The sequence below is a fragment of the Fusarium oxysporum genome, chromosome 4, assembly GCF_000149955.1.
Source record: "Fusarium oxysporum f. sp. lycopersici 4287 chromosome 4, whole genome shotgun sequence".
Lineage (NCBI taxonomy): Eukaryota > Fungi > Ascomycota > Sordariomycetes > Hypocreales > Nectriaceae > Fusarium > Fusarium oxysporum.
In genome coordinates this window covers 3,049,078-3,067,354 of record NC_030989.1, presented here as the reverse complement: position 1 = coordinate 3,067,354, position 18,277 = coordinate 3,049,078, and the positions used below count along the sequence as shown (strand labels likewise).

General features: G+C 48.1%; 8 protein-coding genes across 8 annotated transcripts; 3 read left to right on the top strand and 5 right to left on the bottom strand.

The window, feature by feature from the left end:
• Window positions 1–279: 279 nt before the first annotated feature.
• Window positions 280–2,296, bottom strand: FOXG_03968 (uncharacterized protein). The gene is made up of 2 exons (XM_018381837.1): window positions 2,170–2,296; window positions 280–2,105 (listed from the first exon to the last, which is right to left on the bottom strand). The coding sequence occupies exon 2, from the start codon at window positions 2,024–2,026 to the stop codon at window positions 530–532; it is 1,497 nt and encodes a 498-aa protein (XP_018238424.1). The 5' UTR covers window positions 2,027–2,105; window positions 2,170–2,296; the 3' UTR covers window positions 280–529.
• Window positions 2,297–2,550: 254 nt separating this feature from the next.
• FOXG_03967 (uncharacterized protein) lies at window positions 2,551–5,735 on the top strand. Its single transcript, XM_018381836.1, has 2 exons — window positions 2,551–3,516; window positions 3,573–5,735. Exon 2 carries the CDS (start codon window positions 3,687–3,689, stop codon window positions 5,598–5,600), a length of 1,914 nt encoding a protein of 637 aa, XP_018238423.1. The 5' UTR covers window positions 2,551–3,516; window positions 3,573–3,686; the 3' UTR covers window positions 5,601–5,735.
• Window positions 5,736–6,008: 273 nt separating this feature from the next.
• Window positions 6,009–7,328, bottom strand: FOXG_03966 (uncharacterized protein; the record flags this gene model as incomplete). Its single annotated transcript, XM_018381835.1, has 4 exons — window positions 6,009–6,293; window positions 6,371–6,492; window positions 6,550–6,653; window positions 6,712–7,328. 4 exons carry the CDS (start codon window positions 7,326–7,328, stop codon window positions 6,009–6,011), a joined length of 1,128 nt encoding a protein of 375 aa, XP_018238422.1.
• Window positions 7,329–8,111: 783 nt separating this feature from the next.
• On the bottom strand, window positions 8,112–10,380 carry FOXG_18698 (uncharacterized protein). The gene is made up of 2 exons (XM_018398837.1): window positions 9,403–10,380; window positions 8,112–9,350 (listed from the first exon to the last, which is right to left on the bottom strand). Exons 1-2 carry the CDS (start codon window positions 10,323–10,325, stop codon window positions 8,291–8,293), a joined length of 1,983 nt encoding a protein of 660 aa, XP_018238421.1. The 5' UTR covers window positions 10,326–10,380; the 3' UTR covers window positions 8,112–8,290.
• Window positions 10,381–10,632: 252 nt separating this feature from the next.
• Window positions 10,633–11,398, top strand: FOXG_18697 (uncharacterized protein). The gene has a single exon (XM_018398836.1). The coding sequence runs from the start codon at window positions 10,950–10,952 to the stop codon at window positions 11,250–11,252; it is 303 nt and encodes a 100-aa protein (XP_018238420.1). The 5' UTR covers window positions 10,633–10,949; the 3' UTR covers window positions 11,253–11,398.
• A 1,417-nt stretch (window positions 11,399–12,815) lies between these two features.
• Window positions 12,816–13,751, bottom strand: FOXG_03965 (uncharacterized protein; the record flags this gene model as incomplete). Its single annotated transcript, XM_018381834.1, has 1 exon — window positions 12,816–13,751. One exon carries the CDS (start codon window positions 13,749–13,751, stop codon window positions 12,816–12,818), a length of 936 nt encoding a protein of 311 aa, XP_018238419.1.
• A 418-nt stretch (window positions 13,752–14,169) lies between these two features.
• FOXG_03964 (uncharacterized protein) lies at window positions 14,170–15,461 on the bottom strand. The gene is made up of 5 exons (XM_018381833.1): window positions 15,335–15,461; window positions 15,219–15,273; window positions 14,720–15,160; window positions 14,332–14,670; window positions 14,170–14,284 (listed from the first exon to the last, which is right to left on the bottom strand). Exons 1-5 carry the CDS (start codon window positions 15,369–15,371, stop codon window positions 14,209–14,211), a joined length of 948 nt encoding a protein of 315 aa, XP_018238418.1. The 5' UTR covers window positions 15,372–15,461; the 3' UTR covers window positions 14,170–14,208.
• A 906-nt stretch (window positions 15,462–16,367) lies between these two features.
• Window positions 16,368–17,865, top strand: FOXG_03963 (uncharacterized protein). The gene is made up of 2 exons (XM_018381832.1): window positions 16,368–16,768; window positions 16,823–17,865. The coding sequence occupies exons 1-2, from the start codon at window positions 16,472–16,474 to the stop codon at window positions 17,735–17,737; spliced, it is 1,212 nt and encodes a 403-aa protein (XP_018238417.1). The 5' UTR covers window positions 16,368–16,471; the 3' UTR covers window positions 17,738–17,865.
• Window positions 17,866–18,277: the final 412 nt, after the last annotated feature.

The window sequence follows — 18,277 nt, the reverse complement described above, 5'->3', positions numbered from 1 at the left end:
AAAGTGCATGATCAGACGAGGCAGATCCACAGGCGACAGAACCTCGGTAATTTTCATCCCTACTTCCGCAGGATTGTCAACTACCCTGTAGTTATGAATTTCTGCGCAAATCTGTACTCGAGAGCAGCACTCTTAATTAGACAAATTAGATGCAGTCAAGAATATTACAGTTGGAAAAGGCCATGCAGTTGTACCCTGGGATGCTTCTGCTACCGTATGGATTCCCCTTGCGTAAATAAACGCACTCCTGTTTCATGAACGTCATCATTATCATAAACTCAGCCCCTTCATAATCAGATGAAATATGGATTGCTTGAACTCAACAGCCTCGTTTCAAGTAGAGGTCTTCAATTTATATTTCTACTTTCGTGCGTTTTTCTAACTCATGAAAACCAAAGACTGAGCAAAAAACAGCACTCGAAGCGTATTCAAATCGAAAAACAAAAAATACACCATCAAAAGTCCAGCTGTCTGTCAGTGTACTTTGTACTTTGTTCTGTCTTTCCAACCCTATATCTTTTCCCATACTTTATTTATCCCTGCGCTTGCGCTCACTTCGCTCACTTCGTTCACTTCGTTCGCTTCGTCGATGCTTCTTGCTGCTCGAAGACTTGCTCGTGCTCGAGGCCTTGCTCACGAAAGACAGAGCGTCTGAGTCGTCTTTGATCTTGGATGGCTCCTCTGGAACAGCTGGCGGCTCTGGCTCGGGGAGGACATCTGATTCTTGGGGGGCTTCGTCCTTGCTCTCGTCTTGCTCGCTGGCTGCTGAATCTTCCTTCTCGGGCTCTGCCTTTGGCTCCTTGGGTGTGTCGGTGCCGCCGATGAGTCTGGGTACGCGCTTGCTCAGGCCTCTGTTGACTTGCAATGCTGCTATCGTGGTGCAGAGTCCGCCGATTCCGAGGACTGCTAGAGGGAGGTACTCTGCGCCTCTGATTCGGGCGGCTATGGTGGTGCAGACTGCTCCGATTCCGAAGGTCTTGAGGGATGGGAAGGGTGCTCCCTTGACTCTGAGAGTGAAAGCCGCGCCGGCCAGTGATGCCGTTAATCCTCCTATGGCTGTGCTGACTGTCGCTGTCGTCTTCCATTCGCTCTCACCGCGGACGGCGTTTTCAACATGCTTCAGAAGCAGGTTCGCCGGGTAGTCGTCGGAAGTGGGTAGATTGACCCAGACGTAGTTGTTGCCGCCGTGAGTCTCACCATGGATGACCAGATCACCCAAATCTGGGAACTCAAGAGCGTCTCTGATGGACATGGGTCGGGATGAGGGGATGAGGAGATGGAACATGGCGTTGTTGGCGCGCTTTCCGAGGCGCTTTCGGATGAACCTCACGAAGGCCACGAGAGCATCCAGATTATCGGAGAAGCCAAGGAAGTTGCTTGGCAGAGGCTTGTCCTGCAGCAGGTCGTAGAAATCGGCATGCCATTCGGCATCGGGGTGATAGAGGACATAGAGATGTCTATCTGAAGAGGCGGATCGGCACTGACGGCCAAGGAATCTGTAGACGTGGCCTGCGAATTTAGAAGGCTCACTCTGTTCGACCCAAGACTCGGTCTCCTCGGGAGGTTCGATCCCCACATTTTCAAGATCTGAGTCATAAATGACGCTGAGATTGTTTGAACCGAGTTGAAGCCTCGTCAAGAAGCGTTGAAGCGGTTTCGACCATTCCCCGTTTCGGCAAACCTTGTCAACGCCCTTGAGATGAGCGTGAACCGTCGGAACGTACGGACGAGTCCCCTCATACTCAACCTCAACAACATCCTCGCCCTCACCGGTCTCACTGGCCTCGGCATCCAGCGCCTTGGCCTGAGCGGCTTTCGCCTGGAGGAAGGCCTCGGCGTTGAAGGGAATCTCAGCGAGCTGCTGCATCACATCAGGGCCCTTGCCAGCGCCCGTTGGATTGAGGCTGTTCACAATGTCGCCCGCTCTCCTTCTGAGGCTACGGGATGGCTGACCGCTGCGAGAGGAAGAAGCATCAGTGGCGTTCCCAGTCTCACCGGAGGCCGAGCTGCGCTTCTTGGAGCCCATGTTGCGAGGTGGTTTTTGCTTTCTTTGCTGCGCCGAGGTGCGGGGCTGTTGGGGTATGGTCTGAGCGACCGTCGAGGCTCTGAGCGAGCAGTCAGCGAGGCGAGGCCAGGATGTCCCTAGAAGGGCAGAAAGAAGAGACGTACCTAGTGCAGGTACAGTAGTAGTCGGATCAGTGAGTGAGCTTGCTTGACTGGTTCGTTGCAGATCGCGGGTTTAAAGGTATCTCGGGTAGATTCAAAGCTAAGAATTATCCAAGGACCCGGATCACCATTACCTAAGCGAGAAATATGTCAGGCACATGCCAGGCCCCTTTTTTTGGACCGAGCGCAGCCAGTCAGAGAGGATCAAGACCCGCTGACCCAGCATGGATTGAGCGGTGAGCAAAATAAACGGGACTATCAGATTTGTGACAATATTAGATCATCACTTTACCCTACAGCTTCAGCGGGCTGCTGACCGCGACAAATATGTCATCTCCAAGTATTCTCTCGACTTCCAGCTGCCAACACATGATGTGGCGAAGGCTTCACCGCCTTTAGGCTTGTTGAGCTTGGGCACTTAACCACTCACTGCCACCTCATCCAAATGCGTGGCATAACCCAATTCTCTGCCGCAGTCATGCCCAAACGCTGCATCAGAGTTGGCATCAACCATGAAACAAGATGAACACGCATGTTGTTGCTGCATCATCTTATCTGCGGGGTAAAGTTTGCACACCAACATCATTGACTGTCACAAACACGCGTCACGCGTTCAGTGAAACAATCGGTCTCCTGCATCGTCTGAACAGCCTCAATATCAAACACCAAATCAAAGCATTCTATCTCCATTTCCATTTATTGAACCCGTCACTTGAGAACAATCATTGAACGCTGTGTAAACCTTGAGCTTGAGTCCTGCCGTTAGCCGCAGTATCTCCGAATCATTGTGTAATATTTGCTTTTGACATTCACCACAACGCCACCGTAATTTACTATTTGATGACGACGACAGTTTTTATGTGAGCGGAGAGATTCTGAACGCGACAACAATCCGGATCCCCAAACATGGGCAATACTTTGGAGCGTCCCACTGCCCCCGGCGATGAATTTCCGTGGCTCTTTCAACAACTACGCATACAAAATCACGAGAATCGTAGGCTAGCCAACGCACTTCGAGAGGAAAACCGTCGACGGAGGCACCCGGAGAATCGCGACAGACAGCCTTGTAGATTCTATGCGCAGGGCTTTTGCTTCCACGGTACAGACTGTCGCTACGCCCATGATGGACCAGTGACCCGGACCCGACAACCAGACCGTCGTCAAAGAGAACCTTGTCGGTTCTACGCCCAGGGTATCTGCACTCACGGTGAAGCCTGTCGCTTTTCTCACGAAGGACCCTGACCTCTTCAAGAAACATGTCGCTTCTTCGCCAAAGGATTTTGTAAGAGAGGAGTTACCTGCAGATATGCTCACGATCAGCCTAACACCGAGTGGTCGGAAGAGCCCAAGGTAGGCTGTTATATCGCAGTAATGTGAGAAATCCGAAAGCTAATGTTGCCTCAAAGCATGACTCCCATACCGAAAAGTGGACTCGTGAGCTTGGAGGTGCCTGGGTCGAATTTGGAGATGGAGCGGCCGTCGTGAAAATCACTCTTCTCTCGGACTTTTCCGCTATTCAAATGCGCCATCTGCCCTCGAGGTCGTCAGCACGATCGGTGCAAGAGCTGTTGGCAGATATAGGCATCAGCGTATCCATAAGCGACATCAACTTTATTAAGCTCGTGAAGAATCGGAACGGAATGGCAATCGTCAAAGTCAAAGATCCGGAATTTGCAAAATCCGCCTGTTGGAAACTGCGTACCTGTGTTCGAGCGCCCGACTTGGAAGTCACCCAAATCCCCGTTCCATTACCAGAAGGATCATCATTTGGCCTCGTCGACAGCAGAAACGTCCGCTGCTCATGGCACAGACCGACAAGAAATCTCACCCTTTGCTTCAGGGATCCGACACAAGCATTTGAGGCGTATTACAAGCTCAAAAACCAGCAACTCAACATCGGTGGCTTGCCAGTAGTAGCCCAAATGCCCGCCGCAGCGGATCCCACAAAAAAGGATGGGCCATGGCAGATGGAGTTGAAAGGTTTGGTGGCTACTATTCCTCCGGAGGATATCATGGACATCTTTCCCCCGTCTGGAGCACCTTATCAGGTTGAGATGGGTGATCCAAGTTACGATACGGACTCGGATATTGACTCGACTATGATAAAGTCCTTGCTATACGACGTAGGCGCCTTGGAACAATGGGAAGTGTTCGGGAGTCCTACTGCAAGAAGAGTCAAGGCACAGGCCCGGTTCATTGAGGAATCCGAAGCGCTGGAGGCCGTCTCGCAATTAAACGAGATGTGGTTGCCGTTCAACCCATCAGGAAAACTTTACCTTCAGCACGTACATCTGGTTAAGTTTAGAGTTTCGAGTCGCGTCTATTGCGTAGTTGAAGACAGCATCGAGCCGCTACGAAAAGACTGGGAACGGCAATTTGTGTATTTTTCTTCGGTCTCTGAGCGCGGCTACAGAGTTCTCAAGCTTGAGAGCCAAGATCGCGAACCCTTTACGCAAGCAAAAGAGACCCTCGAACAAATCATCAATGGAACGACAATGACGTTGGATGGGAAGAACCTATGGTCTTCCGATTTCAAAGCAGATAGGGGAGTTTACAGGAGGCTTCAGGACATTGAACAAGACCTTGGAGTCGTTATCATCCGTGACATCAAATCCTCAAAGTTTCGAGTTTTCGGTCCAGAAGATAAGTTTCTCCCCGCCTGCGAAGCACTTGACCAGCTTTTGCAAGAAATCCAGCCTCGATCAACAGGACACAATACTGAGCAATCAAGGACGGAAAGGGCTACCGAAGGCGACTGTGCAGTTTGTTTCTGTGAAGCTGATCAAGCACTCACGACTTCTTGTGGACATATCTACTGCACGATCTGCTTTGTTAACATGTGTCTTGTAGAAGCATCCATGATCGGCGACTTCTCCATAAAATGTATCGGAGACCAAGGAAACTGTAAGAAGGCCATTCCACTACTGGAGATCCAGAATCTGCTTCTTTCAGAAATATTTGAGAGTGTCTTAGAGACCTCGTTTGCGTCTTTTATGCGTCGACACCAAGACCAGCTCCGCTACTGTCCAACACCCGAATGCAGCCAGGTTTACCGCATCGCCCAACCAGAAACACGCGTCCCGCCCATCTTTACTTGCGCTAAATGCCTGACAGTAACTTGCACGAGCTGCCATGTATCTCACCCGAGAAAGACATGCGCACAATATAAGGGCGATGCTTCTGGTGGCATGGCAGAGCTCCTCAAAGCAAAGGAAGAGCTGGGTTTCAAGGACTGTCCCAAATGTAACACGCATATACAGAAAGATGAAGGCTGCAATCATATCAACTGCTCGGCCTGTGGAGCCCATATTTGCTGGCTATGCTTGAAAACGTTCAGAGACGGGGACGACTGTTATCAGCATATGGGTAGGATACATGGGGGAATTGGCGACGAAGGCGAAGACGATGACGACGATGACGACATCGAGTTTTAAGAATGAGTTCGCAAAGGATCATGTACATGGGTTGGCGGGGTGCTCAAGAATACGTCTTTACGTACGGACGTCAATGATAATAGCCTGTCACTTCATTCAGGAAGAAACGCTAGTTTGGTATACTGTGATGAGGTCATATGCCAAGTTCCGTGTGGTGATGAAGCTCTCAGCCACAGGTCTCAACTGCCAATGACACATATAGATCACAAAATTTGGAGCGTAAAAAGACGCTTCAGTCCGAACAAAAAGGTAAAGAACACAAATTAACACATGTGGACAATGGGTTGGTATACGAGAGCTTTTCCCTTTTGTCATTCCCGTCAAGTTCAAGATAGACCTTTATACACTTCAAGTCATTTCATAAAAGACGCTATGAAGTCGGACAATTTAGTGTGATCTCCTAATACCTCAAGGAGCCATGGTTTGAAGGCTCTCCTGCTCCAAAAGCCTGTAACGACCCTCATCATTCAACCTCTGGGTAGTAATCCGCTGAGGGTAGTTTCTCATAAACATATTAGTGAAGTGCTTGCCATAGTGGATCCCGTCCTTGGGCTCTTGGCCAACATCATAGCCGGGCAGAGGCTTCACAACGGCTTGGAAGCTTGGCTCATGGAAGTAAGCAAAGGCGAACCTCTCTCTGAGATTGAGCCCGACTTTGTGGGGGGTTGAGGGAAGGGCTGAGTTGGTGATGTACTGCATCATGTCACCTAAACCAAAAGAAGGTTAGCAAGGATCGTTTGTGCTAAGAGAGCAAACTTTCCTGGGAAGACGGTGAAGACATTCTCCGCGGGAGGAACGAAGACCCATCTTTCATCGTCCTCTCTGAAGCCAGCGGCACTCGATTCCCAATTAGCGAAGTTTTCATCGCTGTATGGGGGTCGAATCATCAAAGCTTGAAACAACCGGTCAGCCACGGCTTGTCATTGAACTGATCTGAAGTACTTGCCACCGACATCGTCCGCTGCTGCGATGACTAGAAGTCCGTAGTCAGTGTGAGATCCAATTCCTCTTCCTTCCTTGCCCTTGCCATTAGTCTTGTTAATGGCAGGGAAGCTATATGACTGTAATTAGTAACAGCCAGACCAAGGCATGAATTCTATCAAATACTTACCGAAGAATTCTCAGATGATGCCATCCATCTTGTGTGTAATTGGTAAGTGACCCTTCAGGAACACCAAGCCCCAGTTCAGTGAGCTGCAAGAGCGTTTCCCCAACGCCCCCCAGACTCTGCATGTAACGCTGCATGGGATTCTGCATCTCATAGTCAGGCCAAGGGCAACGACCATGGCACGGCCATTTTGCAACGACTCTAGGCTCATCAAGTTCAAGGTCTTTAGTAACCGTGAAAATCTCGCTGTAGTCAGCAATACCGTCAGTCAGCTCTTCACCACTGGCAATGTAGCCAGAGTAAGTCTGACTGTCAACGCAAGCTGCCTTTTGAGCATAAGGCTTGCCGAAGAAGCGTCTACTAGCGTAATTGGCACTTTTGTAAAGTGAGTGCTGCTCGGGTGTCATGCTTATCTGCAATATGCCGTCCTTCTGCCAGGCTTCGACAAGGGCTTTGCCAAGCTTACGGTTTGCTTCGGTGTCAGAGACTTTATCAGGCAGGATGAAGGTCTGGAGATTTCCGACTGTGACAGAGTGTCCAGGGGGAGGGCCGGATGCATTGAGGATGGTAGGGATGTGAGGCTGCGGAGAGGGAGCAACAGCAGCAGCAGCCGAGGCCATCTTGCGGACCATCATAGAATGAGTGATGAGATAAGGCAAGGAAGGTCTTGTGAGCGAAGACTTAGAAAGATGTGCAAGACTCATGATTTATGTCTGCGGTCACTGGCTTTGATTGCTTGAAAGCTTTGAAGATGTGGTCTTTACTGGAGATGATGATTCAGACTCAAACTTGGGTTCAGCTTCCCATATTTATGCTCGATCAGCGAATGCTTTCGTGAGTGTTCATGAAATGCCGAAGGCCGACTTGAGAACTGCTGTCTCTTCGGTCTCCTCGTGTCCGGGTGTTGTTTTCCGCCAGACGATACCTCACAATACTGCAGTCTGCTAACATGTTGCATGAAGCTGATGCACCTAGATCCTTACTCCCTGTGAAGTTAAAAGCTTCGAAGCCCGGACAGCAAGCCGACTCCCCCGCGACTCGCTACTCTGAGGCAGGTACTCTTGAAGCTAGCCCGTGTATCAAATCACTAGTTACGGCCCGACCCACGGATGGCCTAACGGCATCGTAGCCTCAATCTTGGCAATACCGCACGTGCACTCATCAGTTAACTCTCAGATCATCTAGATCTCTACGCCAGATGAAATTTGGTGATTCGTCTCCAGCATACTACTGGTCCTAAATTCGAATAAAGATTCAGTGACGTTGCATAGCAAGTCTCTCCTAGCGAAATATCGTTCGACTTAGACTTTCTCAAGCCTCAAGGACCAGGGCCTACGACGCCGCCTCACATTCTCGCCGATCAATTATCCCATTGCCATCCCCCCTGTCTGCCGAGCCAATAAGTCCAACTCAGATGCGCGATTAGGGATGGGCACGTGCATAATACACATGTGTATTAAGCTGCTTTTTATTATAACGAAGCAGCATTTTATTCCTAATAAAAAGCGCGCTTTTTATTGCAATATTACGACCCATTTATGAAGCTGCCCATGGGCCATATCATACAAACAACCAAGCAAAATTAGGTCAATTTTTCCCCCGCTCCTTCGCTCTCTGACCCATCTTCGACCTCAAGTGTGTCCACCACTGTCTCTTCTCCGTCGGAGGCGGGTTGGTGAGTGAACTCGCCGACAACAGCGTCAACTTCCAGATTTGATGCGCAATGAATTTCCATATACGTATCTTCGAGTGTAAGCCAACCGTCTTCTGTCAAATCTTCCCAGCTGACCACCGTAGAATGATCATTGCGATGATCAAGAGGTTGATTCTGAGACTGCGTTATCCTCTCTAGCACCCGTTCGTTCATGTAGATGAACGCCAACTTGTCAGCGTTGGCTGGTGTGAGTCTGTTGCGTGCCTTGCTGTGGAGGAAGTTAACTGCCGAGAATGATCTCTCTGAGGGAACTGAATTGGCTATGGTTCCAAAGATCCGGACTGCAAGTGCAGCCAGCTTGCTGCCTTGGTTATCAAGAAGCATCCAAGCATCTAATGGAGTCCATTCTTTTGAATAGACTAAGCCTCCTGCAGCAAACCGGCCGCCCGATTGTGCTCGGAAGTGGTTAAATTCTCGAACAATATTGATGTAGTCAGCAGGATTGACTGCTGACTTAAAGAACTGCAGCACTTTCATCATCAGCTGTTCTTCAAGCTTAGTCCCGACTGTGTCAGGCCGTAATGCAAATCCCGCATAATGAATATCATATGTCTGTTTATCCATACGGTTTAACCATACGGAATACAGCTCGCTGAAATTCACGTCTTGATGTTGCTGAGACTCGTCAAGTGCTTTCCATTCTGCTTTAATCTCCAGCCAACGAGGAATCACATGGCCGATGTGAGCCCGATCGGCTTCTGAGGCACGCTGACGACTGTTGACAGGCTTAATTATGGCCAAAACAGTCTCTAGGCGTATCCAGAAGTGAGGGTTATTGACAGACTCCAGCACCTTTGGAAGAAGCTCGAGAGAGCCGGAGGCTAGCTCTGCCCTTACGTCAGGACGGCGAGCGTATGCTTGGAGAGGCTCTTTACAGCGTAAAACTGACTGTAAAGCATTGAACTGACTGCCCCAGCGTGTGATTACACTAAAGCGAGCAGTCAGCTATAGCTAGGAGTCAGAAAAACTGAAAGACGCACGCAGATAAAAACGCCTTATGGTGGCCCCAAGCTGCCTTTTGTGCTTCTCTCAATCGAGCCAACTGCAGTTTCGACTTCTTGAAGAAGGTGACAATTAATGTAGCGCTTTTGAATGCCTCCTCAAAGAACGGCTGCTCTAGGATGTCCTTGATGAGTAGCTGTAGCCCATGTGAATCGCAGAGGGAAAAGAAGCAATGTTGGAATTCCTTTCTTGCTGCCAAATGCACATGAGCTTTCCTCATCACGCTATCCGTATCTGTGCAAAACGAGTTAATTCGCAAGAAGTTGCCCTTGCAAATTATCTCCAGCTCAGGATACAAAAGATCGATGTAGTGCTCAGCCGTGTGTTGAATCTGTCCTGTATCAAACGTCTTCCAGTAGAACGCCGTACCATTTGCCACCTGTATCGAGATATTGATAATTCGATGACTTGTGATGTTGTCTGAGGCGTCAAAGATTACGTTGATATGTTCTGCTTGGTCGAGGATAGCCTGGACTTGATTGTGGTACTGAGAATAAGTCGGGGCTAGCAGCCGCTGTACTCGGCGACGAGACGGTGGTTGCCAGGCAGTGTTTAGCTTGCTCAACAGAATCCGCATTCGTTTGGACTCAAAGAGGTTAAATGGACGGCCATCAGCAAAAATTGCTATAGCAGCAAGCTCATCAAGCATCTGCTTAAAGGTCTTGTCCACTACAGGAAAGTGATGAGTAAGTTGAGGCTGCTGAGACTGTTGCTGCCTTTTGTAATTGGGACAATGGCGAAGTAAGTGCTTCTTCTGACGAGTAGTGCCCTTGGTTATCTCGTGGCCGCAGTGCTTGCACTTGACTCTAGAGTTCTTGAAACCCGAACTAGCGTCGGAGGCAAGCGTGATAAATTCTCGGTGGACCTGGTGATCGGCTGGCCTTCCAGGGGTTCTGGGCATTGTAGAAGACACACGGAGGGTCTGAAGGTAGTGGGGAGTCGAATTGAGAAGTTTCAGGGGGATACATCGACAGACGGTTGAAGGCTGTGGAGAAAAGGAGGTCGGAAAAGGACTTATATTGTTCCTATGCACTAAACCTATTATAGAAGGCGCTAAGCCTAAGATAGAAGAGGAAATGTCGCAGGGTAGGCATTAGTAATCTAGCTATATGCTTTAAGTAACTGTGCGGGATGGAATACCCCGCACAAGAGAAAACTTAAGACATCAATCAACACATTTGCTGCTGCTCATCATATTCACTCTAACCCTTTAAGCACGCTCAGTGCGACAGGAAATAATGCATACAAAGCGCGTCTTGCTTTAAATATTTAATGCAAAAAGCGCATTTTATGTAATGATGCAGCATTAAATCCATCTCTATGCGCGATACGCGGCTCTCGCATAGAATCACATCTTATCAAGATACGAGACAGATAATTGAGGTGGCATGTCCACTACCTTGACAATTCCCCAATAAGCTTTTCACCTGGTCATTTGATCAAGCCTCCCGCAAACAAAATAAAAGCAACCAATTGCGCATCGATTCATTGATTGCTCAAATGCCCGAGTCATGTCCCTAGAAGAATGTCACCAGGGTCCGGGTATGCTTCCCGTCAGGAAAGCTTTAAGGTTCTGCCAATGACCGGGGAATGGGACAACATACATATGCAACACCAATACGGAGTGGAATACACTCGAGTCATTCTCCGCAATCCTTCTAAAATTACCGCAAACATCTCAATGCTTGCAAGACCGAGTTTCACGTATGGCGAGATGGGCAACGTTTTGGATACCTCGGCAACGGCTCCTACAATTTCTGCTGACAAAGAATTCATATTTCTTGAGCGCATCAAGAGATCTCGATTACTGATATGCCGGGCTCGGTAATCATCTGCTCTTAGAGTAACATTGAACCCCAAAAATGAAGGTGTGTTGCTTTCTCGTACATGAATCAATAGGAAGTGAGAAGACATAACTCGGTATTTGCGCCACTGGCCATAAAGTCGAGTGGTTTGTGAACGCATGGATCGAAGCTATCACGCTCTGACTCTACCAAATTTATTTTTGACGAGATGTCAGTCGACCTTGTATACTTGCATGGCGTGGCTGAATCTGGACTTGCTTCTGCATGAGAAGCAGTACTACAATCAACGAGACCAGCAGGAGCAACTTCCAAGCGCTTCCAGAAAAAAAAAAAAAAACATAATCATTTCATCATTGCAATGAGTCAAGATATATGGTGCTGTTTCAGTATCCGATTCCAATAAAAGTGTCCCCCCACTTCTGCATAAAGCTTGCACCTTGCGATACAACCTGGTGGAGTTTATCAAGCCATCCCCGGATTTTTGAAACCAACTTTATAGGGATCAAACCTTCTTTCACCAATCTAGCGAAGATAAGGCGGTTTGGGTATAGAAGATTGGCAGGGGTAGGAAGAAAAGACTGCCAACGCGAGTCAGCCGTGGCCTCAGGGAAGACCAGGGTGGCTAGGTTGGAAGCAGTATAATGAAATTGTCTCGCCATAACCCCCACGCCACTTATCCGCACGTGTAACACTTGCTTGATGGTACGATACATGAATTGCCTCTCTTGATCGGGGTGAATTGTACCGAAGATAACCGCGGCAAGCATAATAATCAGAGGAGATTGTTCAAGTGAGGGGTTTGTGAATGCAAGCCTGGGTATAACACGGCAAAGAAATATGGAATCAGAAGTTTGCGGCAGGGATCGAGAACCACGGCGCTACGAGCCTCGGCCTTGCGAAGAAGATTGGCCTTTGGCTGAAATACCAGCTCAAGAACTCTCATCGTAGCACTTCGATGACATGGAGAGCGCCTGTTAGGTCAGCAACGAGATATCCTCGTACCTTGACAACTTTACACAAGATCTGGCAGCGAGATATAAGATCCAAGACTGGATTTTTAGCCTTGTAGCTTTCTGGAACAAGACAGCCGCCAGTTTCTCTTGGAGTTTTCTGTTGTCCAGATGCAATCTCTCTACGAAGACAGCAATAGCGTCAAAATAATAGTGGCTGGTTAATTACATTCATCGATTTGAGCAAAGTTAATGACATAAGTCAAATAAGCTTCATCCTTTTCATAGAAATGTGTCTTTCGAAGTTAATGATCTATATTTCACCACTAGTTATTGGAAACTGCGCCTTGACGTTTTCGCTACCCAAAATATGTCAACGTCTTACATTTAAAGGAGAACTATGCAGACAATGATCTCTGTTCCATTTAAAATGAATTGTCGTAAAATGTTTCAGCTATTCCTGTGTGATAATAAAGCACAAGTGGTGCTCCCATAATGATATTCTTCCCCAGATCAAATCGATGTCGACTAACAGTCATCATCCATAAACCATAACACGGTTCCAAGTATCAATCGCCCCATAGCCCAGCTTCAATTATCGGATAAGAGCTAGCTTACCTGATATTGATCCACTTCTCATTCATTAAACAGAGTCACAAAATGGCGGCCGGAAGCGTCCATATACCGACACACTTGTGTCCAACCAAGCTGTTCATAAGGCTTATCACAGGAGTTTGTATTAGACTCTTCGTCCAACCCATCAACGGGCTCATTATCCTCCCCATCATCAGGTTGTATCATTCGGAATATAACCAGATCAAGATTAGTTGCATCCAGACTACTGAAGTCAGGCTTCAAAGCATTGTACAGGAAGCATGGCTCGCATTTGATGAGTCTAGGATGGTCCTTGTCAAACAGATAAAACTTTTGTTCAGGTGGATCAACAAAATTCTCATGGTTCTTCCGATCAAGGCAAATCAGCTCCAGCTCAATGGTTCCGGGCTCTCGGCGGGGTCTGTCGTCCCATCGCAACTCCCAGTGGCCGCAGGGCTCATTGGCAGGACATTCCGCAGCGTTGGAGTGGGCGAGAAAAATGACAGGCATCTCATGGGGCAGCTTATTATACAGCCGCGCCCCGCAAACCCACTTGAGGAGATCTCTGGAGAAGCACCCATGGGGCTTCTCAGAGAGCCACTTATCCTGTTTGAACCTTGAGTCCTGGCGAGGACCATGGTGTAGTGCAACTTCTGGAGTAACCAAAACTGACAGCTTGGAAAGTGCTGGCTGGGGAGAATACTCATTCATCTCCATATCCTCGTCCTGGGAGGTAGTATCCGGAGAGTCTGGAAAGTCGGAAAAGGTCTCATCAGAGACGTCGATAGCCACTTGGTTCTCAACCCCGATCTCGTTGTTGTCGTTGTCGTTACCTCTATAAGAAAGAAACGGAATGACGCTGTCAGCATCCACGAAGTCCTCATTCTCTCCAGCTGCCTCACGGAAAACCGAGATAGTGTCTTCGAGTTCTGCCAGTTCGCTCAACAAGAGAGCCCTTCGAGTTAATAAGTCATCCATGGCGAATCAGTTGTCCGATGAATCTGAATAAAAGTTTGCGCAAGTTGTTTTTTTCTGACGAGATGTTTCTTGTCTAGTGTGTTGACAGAAATCTTTGATTGAGAGCTTGACAAGAAGCATAGGGGCGATTGTGTGGATTAAATACGAATATGAGCAGGTGATAATGTCACTCAGGGAGTGGCATGGCTCTTGTCTGTGCAGCTGAACCTGGCGCCTTGAGTTTGTCTGTCTGGTAAGCTATGGCTACGTGATGACAAAGAATACCGAGTCGAACCGTTCATACCGTAGGTTGTTGCCTGAACAGCTCCTAAGCCGCTAAAAGAATGCTGACATCATGTTCCCATGCCTAAGTCGCGAATAACATGAATAAATGAAAGGGCGTTCCGAGTTATGATAGAACAAAAGAAGCTGTAAATATGATACACTAGTCTAAATCAGACCTGCAAGAATATTATGACTAAAAGGTCTGTCCAGTAACCAGGGTCTCATATACTAGACCTTCAAAAACAGATCGCTTTATCGCAGCACCGAAACTATTCTTTGTTAGCAGCCTCGGAACACTGTATCTGAATGAACTTACCCGTGACATTTTGCAGCCTTCATTAATTTCGCCGCAAGGCTACCCAAGCTGCTTGTACTGAACCCACCAAAGTTTGGCCGACACCGGATGTTATTCCAGGCCTGGATTGGCGTCATCTCATCCTCATTCGACAGGTCAGGCGCCAGTGTCAACAGTCGCTCTAGCATGGTCGATGGAGTATTTCCAAAGGCGGGTGATGAAGGGAGACGGGGGTTGTTTGTATGTGATGTGTCGCCACAGGCTGCCATGAGCTGAGCCGTCGCAGTGAGAGCATGATTGCCAGGCTCGTCAGGTTTCTTGGCATCTCCGTGCAGATGACCCAAGCAAGGTTCTTCAATTCTGATATGTGTTAGCAGAGACTTGATGATAATGTGCTAGAGGGACATACTTCAAGACAAACTCCATGCCTGCAACGATCTGATCCACTTCACCCACGCGCGAATGGCTTGAGTACCCTTGATTGAACAAGACGGGAGCCCCATGGCCCTCGGATGGGTCAGAGAAGTCACCAAACGAGGACGGTGATATCAGTTGTGGAGAAGGTATTATGTCCACTGATTGGTAGCCCGGATCACCCAGGTACATCGGCGAAGCGCCGCTCGACGATCCTGTAGTTCTAGATGGAGTAGCGTAGTCATTGATCGGGTAGTTGATCTCTCTGAATCCAGTATCGGTAGAATTGGGACCTTGAGATAGTTGCTGAAGGGCATTTTGAAGACCTGCACGGAGTTGCTCGCACTCACGTGCTAGTTCCGCTTCCCTCGCTCGAGACTTGGCTAATTCTTCTTCCAACGTCCTCGCGTACTTATCCTTTCGACCACGGTAGGATCTAAAAGAGTGGGGTGTTAATAATGGTTATATAAGACAGTGTCCCAAGAGTTTCTTACTGTTGAGCACGTCGTAATTGCGCTCGACGTCTCTCTACTGGATTTTCCTTGGGCTCTGATCATCGATCATCGTCAGCAGCTTGCACGAACAAGGGTTAGCAAAAACTCAAACTAACCCCCAGGATTAAAAATCCGAAAGATTCTGTCAGTCATTGTGAGATTGGCGCAAGCGAGGAGGAACGCGAAAAGGGTAAAAATGATGAAAGATCAATAAAGATGAAGAGAACGATGACTCCAGTTCAGCTGCTTCATTCTTGTTTCTTATCCAAGATTAGTCAACGGGTGAGCATTGTTCCCATTGGTTCTGGTGAGCGCTAGCTGAGTGAGACCCTTGTATCAGGGGCGTTTCGGCGTCGTCCCCTCATTTTGGGGCACCGAAGATGAGAATATCAAAATTCCCTAATTGGGAAAGGTTCGTCCTACTCCTGTCAGCCCTGACATGGAGAGGGATTAGCGAAAGGGTTGTGATATCATGCCTCAAGGAGCATGCCGAATGGTCAAGAAATATTCTTTCTATTTGCAAGGATAAGTGATAATGTCACTACCGAGTGTTTTTTTAATTTGTTTAATTTGTTTCAAGGTTAGAGAAGTTGATAATATTCTGATGTTAACCTTATATGATATGTTGGTGGTCTCGATTTTTCCCTTATTACTGAGTTCCTTACATCCTGACAACTAAGTCTCGTGTCAGATCATTGAATTTTTGCTATCTATACACTAAGTATTTAAACACTGGCAATAAGGTCAATTGCTTCTTCTATTGCCTATGAAGCGATCTCCAAATGAAGGTATGGCGCTTCCAAAACGGAAATCGTGATTACAGAGTCTAAAAGCACAGATCTGACTTCCAAACAGGGGACATCACACCCCGGTTTCACTTTAGCCGGCAGCACGGCAACCAAGTCGCATTATGTTGTTTCCGAACTGTGGATGGTTCTTCAGCCTGGTTTCACATTTTAAGGAAGTGGGACTTTCGATTTGGCCGTTTATGTTGCAATGAAAATCTTGCTTTTCCTAAAGAGGAAATTCAGATTACTTCGATGTCGGGATTTTATCCCTGCAAATAGAGTATATGGAGATGTTGAGTTTGGATGAGAGATTGCTATAAAGAAGATCGAGACGCGTTCAATAAACTCGATATCTTCATTCAATCACTCAACATTCTTCTCTCATTCATTCTCTGCAGCAGGCCTGCTTTTTAGTATTTTCTTCTACACTCTCTTACCAACTTCATCCTCAACACATTACACAATATGTTCTCCTCAGGATTCTTTCTCCCAGCTTTGCTATGGCTTGCACAGGAAGCTAGCAGCCACCCAGCATGCAAGCCCGGAATGAACAGCAATGCTATGATGGGCAAAGCGATCTATGTTCTCACCAACGAGGAGACCAACGGTGTTCTCGCGATCCCAATTGGCAAAGACGGTACACTCTCCAAGGGCAAAGTCACTATGACCGGCGGTGCAGGATCTGTAGCTGTTGATGCGGATGGCAAGCCCGCTACGCCTGATGCTCTTATCAGCCAGTCTGCTTTGACAATTGCAGGCAACGTAAGTGTACCCATTGTCCCAGACGCTATTGGCATTTTACTTACTTTGGCTTAGAACATCTTTGCTGTCAACGCCGGCTCCAACACTCTCAGTATGCTTAGAGTCTCGCGATCCGATCCCACGAAACTACAAATGGTCGGCAAACCAGTCCAGGTTCCCGGCGAGTTTCCCAATACTGTTGCTGCCTCAGCGAAGAACGGAGTCGTTTGTGTTGGTTCTACTGGTGCCAAGGCCGGTGTTTCCTGCAGCAGCTTCTCTCGACAAGGACTCGGTGCCATGGATGAGCTGCGAACGATCGACCTTGGCCAAACGACACCTCCCGCTGGGCCTACCAACACACTTTCACAAGTACTCTTCTCAGACGATGAGTCCATGCTATTCACTATGGTCAAGGGTGACCCTGCTGTGAACAAGACTGGCTTTATCTCCGTCGCGAATGTCGAGATGAACAATGGAGTTGCGGCTGTGAGCAAGCAGGATGCTCGCAGCTCACCTGAAGGAACAGCTGTTCTTTTCGGATCGCAGGTCATCCCAGGAACATCAAAGGTCTTCGCCACAGACGCTTCTTTCGGCGCAGCCATTCTCGATGTCGACCCCAACAGCTGCGAAGCCACAACCGCCGCCAAGGGAGCAGTCCAAGGCCAAAAAGCAACTTGCTGGGTCACCATTTCCCCCGCTACCAAGTCTGCTTTCGTGACAGATGTCGGCCGCAACCGAGTTGTCGAGATGAGCCTCGAGGATGCAAGCGTCGTGTCTGAGCTTGACTTGACTTGCAACGGCGACCCTGGTCTGATCGACCTGGCTGCTTCTGGCAACTTCCTCTATGCTCTTTCGCCTGGCAATGGTACTACTCAGGCTGCTGTTACTGTTCTTGATGTCTCTGGTGGATCTGGGTCGGCGAAGATGGTGCAGCATTTTGAGTTGGCTGGTATGGCGAGCAAGACTGCCATGGGAATGAAGGTCATGTAATTATTGAAGGAGAGCAAGTTGTGGTTGGTTGGATCTGATGTTTGGATTGTATACTAGGATAAATTACGCATTTCTCTTTGGCTTCCTTCCCTTATCCTCAATTCTTGCTCCCCCAAACTCTATTCGCTGCCTACTCATCTTCTCATCATGTGGGTTTGCTTGCCCAAGCGCGCTGACCTCCAAATTATGGGAGATTCCTCTCATGTTGCAAATCTTAATCTTCATGACGCTTCATCAATACGGAGTCTACCATTTACTCCCGTAGCTCTACCCCCGGACCCATCGTCTTTGTAATGTTGCTTGGGGCTCATTATTCGTCCTCTCTGTTGCACGATTTACTTTCTCATCCTCGAGCTACTTTACTGATTGCCGGCTACAAGGTTAAGCTTTAGGGTGCTAAAACACATGACGAGGGCACAAATTTATTTTGCACAATATAAGCTTCGACCCAAAAATTCAACGATACTTATCTTCCAACGTTCTGCTTTCTTGCCTTGTAGTCCACTCCACCATTTTCTTTTGTTTATCCCTTCTACAATC